This window comes from Gastrolobium bilobum, unplaced genomic scaffold (assembly GCF_033153095.1).
Source record: "Gastrolobium bilobum isolate Gb01-03AN ecotype WA unplaced genomic scaffold, APGP_CSIRO_Gbil_v1 utg11595, whole genome shotgun sequence".
NCBI classification, from domain to species: Eukaryota; Viridiplantae; Streptophyta; class Magnoliopsida; order Fabales; family Fabaceae; genus Gastrolobium; species Gastrolobium bilobum.
Window position 1 is genome coordinate 106,492 of NW_026898316.1, and position 2,588 is coordinate 109,079.

The 2,588-nt window shown below is 45.6% G+C and overlaps 1 protein-coding gene across 1 annotated transcript; it reads right to left on the minus strand.

Moving 5' to 3' along the window:
* Positions 1-337: 337 nt before the first annotated feature.
* On the minus strand, positions 338-2,382 carry LOC133314820 (polygalacturonase 1 beta-like protein 3). Its single transcript, XM_061516349.1, has 2 exons — positions 2,320-2,382; positions 338-2,191 (listed from the first exon to the last, which is right to left on the minus strand). The coding sequence occupies exons 1-2, from the start codon at positions 2,380-2,382 to the stop codon at positions 389-391; spliced, it is 1,866 nt and encodes a 621-aa protein (XP_061372333.1). The 3' UTR covers positions 338-388.
* Between the last annotated feature and the right edge of the window lie 206 nt (positions 2,383-2,588).

Here is a 2,588-nt window from a genome sequence, read left to right on the forward strand (position 1 = left end):
ACTCTCAACGAGAACACCTGTTGTTACGAACCTTGAGGTCACATCCGAAAAAGTAACTCAAAATGTGGGAATATCCAAAACCTTATAAACCTTACGTTAATTGTTTAAACAAATCAATGTAAGACTTTCTCACCCTCTTTCAAAAGTCAACATCCACAGCAATTTTCACTTTATCCTAATTGACACGGTGGTAACACAATAATGGTATTAATAAATTAATAGACACCGCTTCCATTCATGAGGTAACACAATGTAATATACACACTCACAGAAGACAAGCACATACATATCTAAATAAAACCATTTATTTTTATTAAAAAACCGTTACATTACTTGAAATTAAAAAACCATTTATTAGTGAGAAGCGAACAGACCCGCAGCTTTCCTCTTAATCAACAATGTTCCAGGTCATGTCATTCTCAAAGATCCAGTGGCACACTTCAATCCGACCCGGACCCGATCCAAGAGCCAAGAATGCACCATGGGTGGGGCTCCAAGCACTTGTGTCCAAGTGACAAATGGCAACACCGTGGTTAATCTTTGCCTTTGATTCCGGGTCCAAAAGATCCGCTTCGTAGACCCGAACTTTGGGAACCGAGTGGCAGTAGTATAACAAATAAGGGAACAAGCTCTGGTGGCACGATACAGATTGTGTGACCTTCCCACCGTTTATCCCCTCAACCCGACCCACCATCACATTCTTCTTCGACCCATTTACACTCTCGGTGCTTCGAACCGCAACATTGCGACCCAGAACAGAGGTTGCAAAGTCAATCATGTCCTCCACCGAACCCACACAACGCTTGTTTTCGCCTCGGCTCGGTGCCCTCTCGCACTCACCCAACGAATCCATTATCATTTTGTCCAAAGAGGAGTTGTCCGAGACCTTGAACACGCTCTTCAACTCCGCGATTTTCGAAGACGAGAAGGGCAATTTTGACAAAATGGATCGGGGCAAAAACGACCTTTTGGGCAATTTATCTGTTATATCAGGCATGGGCATGATAGTGCCTTGCTTAAGCATCCTCTCTCGAAAGAACTTGCCCGGTTCAACCCACTTTTTTACCAAACTGCCACTGGATGAGGAGGAGACGGAGTTATTGTAGCTGGCGAACGAGACACCATGTTTGGAGTATTCCTTGAAGGTGTTATTAACGCCGTAACCTTTAAACCCAACCTTTTGATTCGCGCTTGCTCCTTTGGCGTAACCTTTGAAGGTGTCGGTTCCTTCATTGGACGATTTCCCATAGTTTTTGAAATTGACATTTGACCCAAACGACTCCTTAGCATAGGATTGGAATGAGTCAGCACCAACATTGGCCTGGTCCCTATAGTTAGCGAAGCTCTCTTTGGCTTCATAGCCTCCTTCTGCGTAGTTCTTGAAGTTAACGGTTGGGTTGTTCATGTTAACGCCGTAATTGGTGAACGTGTCATTAAGATAAGTCCCTTTCTCGGCATAGTTCGTGAAACCAGACTGAACAACGTTGGAGTCTGTCCCGTAGCTTGTGAAATCGTTCGCAGCATCATTGCCTTTCTTTGTGTAGCTTGTGAAACTCTGTTCCCCTGCGTTACCGTCCTCGCTGTAGCTTGAGAACGATTGCTTCCTCCCTAGGGTTCCTTCGGAGTAGGTGGAGAATCGGAGGTCAGGGACATTTCCTTGGTTCGTGTATTGTTTGAACTCGCCGGAGCCGCCGGCGGTGTTGGTGCCGTAGGTGTTGAAACTCTGGTCCACCACGTTGTTATCGATGGCGTAGCTTGTGAAACTGTCGTTGTGGCCGGCGGAGTTGCGGCTGTATCGCCTGAAATCGTTCACTGAGTTACTAAAATCGTTGGAGTAGTTCTTGAACGAGTCGACTCCGCCGGGTCGCCTCGTTCCGTAGTTGGTGAAGTTCTGGGCGTCGTTGTACACTGCGAAGTTGGCATCCTTTGTGTGTTTCTGCAAGCTGGATCTCACGTCCGGGAAGCAGAGGAGGTGCGCGGCGGAGCAGAATTCCGGCAGCCGCGTGGAGAGGGTGTTGTTGGCTGCGAGTTTGGCGAAAGTCGCCGAGTCCACAGCGCTTAGTGGCGACGCCTTGGAGAGAAGGAACGATGGCTTTGGCAATTTGTTGAGGACCTGTTTGTCCCAATAGCGAATCGCGAAAGCCTTTGGTGTGAACGGGTTTTTATCTCCTGCTTCGCTGGCGAAAGCAACCTGCAGGATAATAATAAAATCTTATAATAAATAAACGGTGATGAGAATGTTATACATGCATGACAATATGATCAAGAATTAGCATTGAAACAATGAGAGTAAAGAAAAGAAGAAGAAAATGTGCTTACGCTGAGTGAAGTGAAAAGGATAAAGAGAAAGAGGGTGCTCATGTGGCTGAGTGGATTATGCATATATTGAGAGAAGTAAGAGAAGCGGAGAACGAGGGAGAGGGTTGAGAATGTAAGGTTATGTTGCGTTGTGTGCAGATATTTATAGGAGTTGTGGAGAACTGTTAGCTACAGTGAACAGTGACTATGCTAATGCAAAAAACATAATGAACGGTGTAGTTTGGCAACCGCTTGAGTAGAGTTGGATATTCAATTGCATTCAAATATAT

Coding starts and splice junctions, on each gene's coding strand:
- LOC133314820 (XM_061516349.1), bottom strand. CDS start 2,382: ATGCATAATCCACTCAGCCACATGAGCACCCTCTTTCTCTTTATCCTT. Junction 2,192..2,319: donor TCCTTTTCACTTCACTCAGC/GTAAGCACATTT, acceptor ATTATCCTGCAG/GTTGCTTTCGCCAGCGAAGC.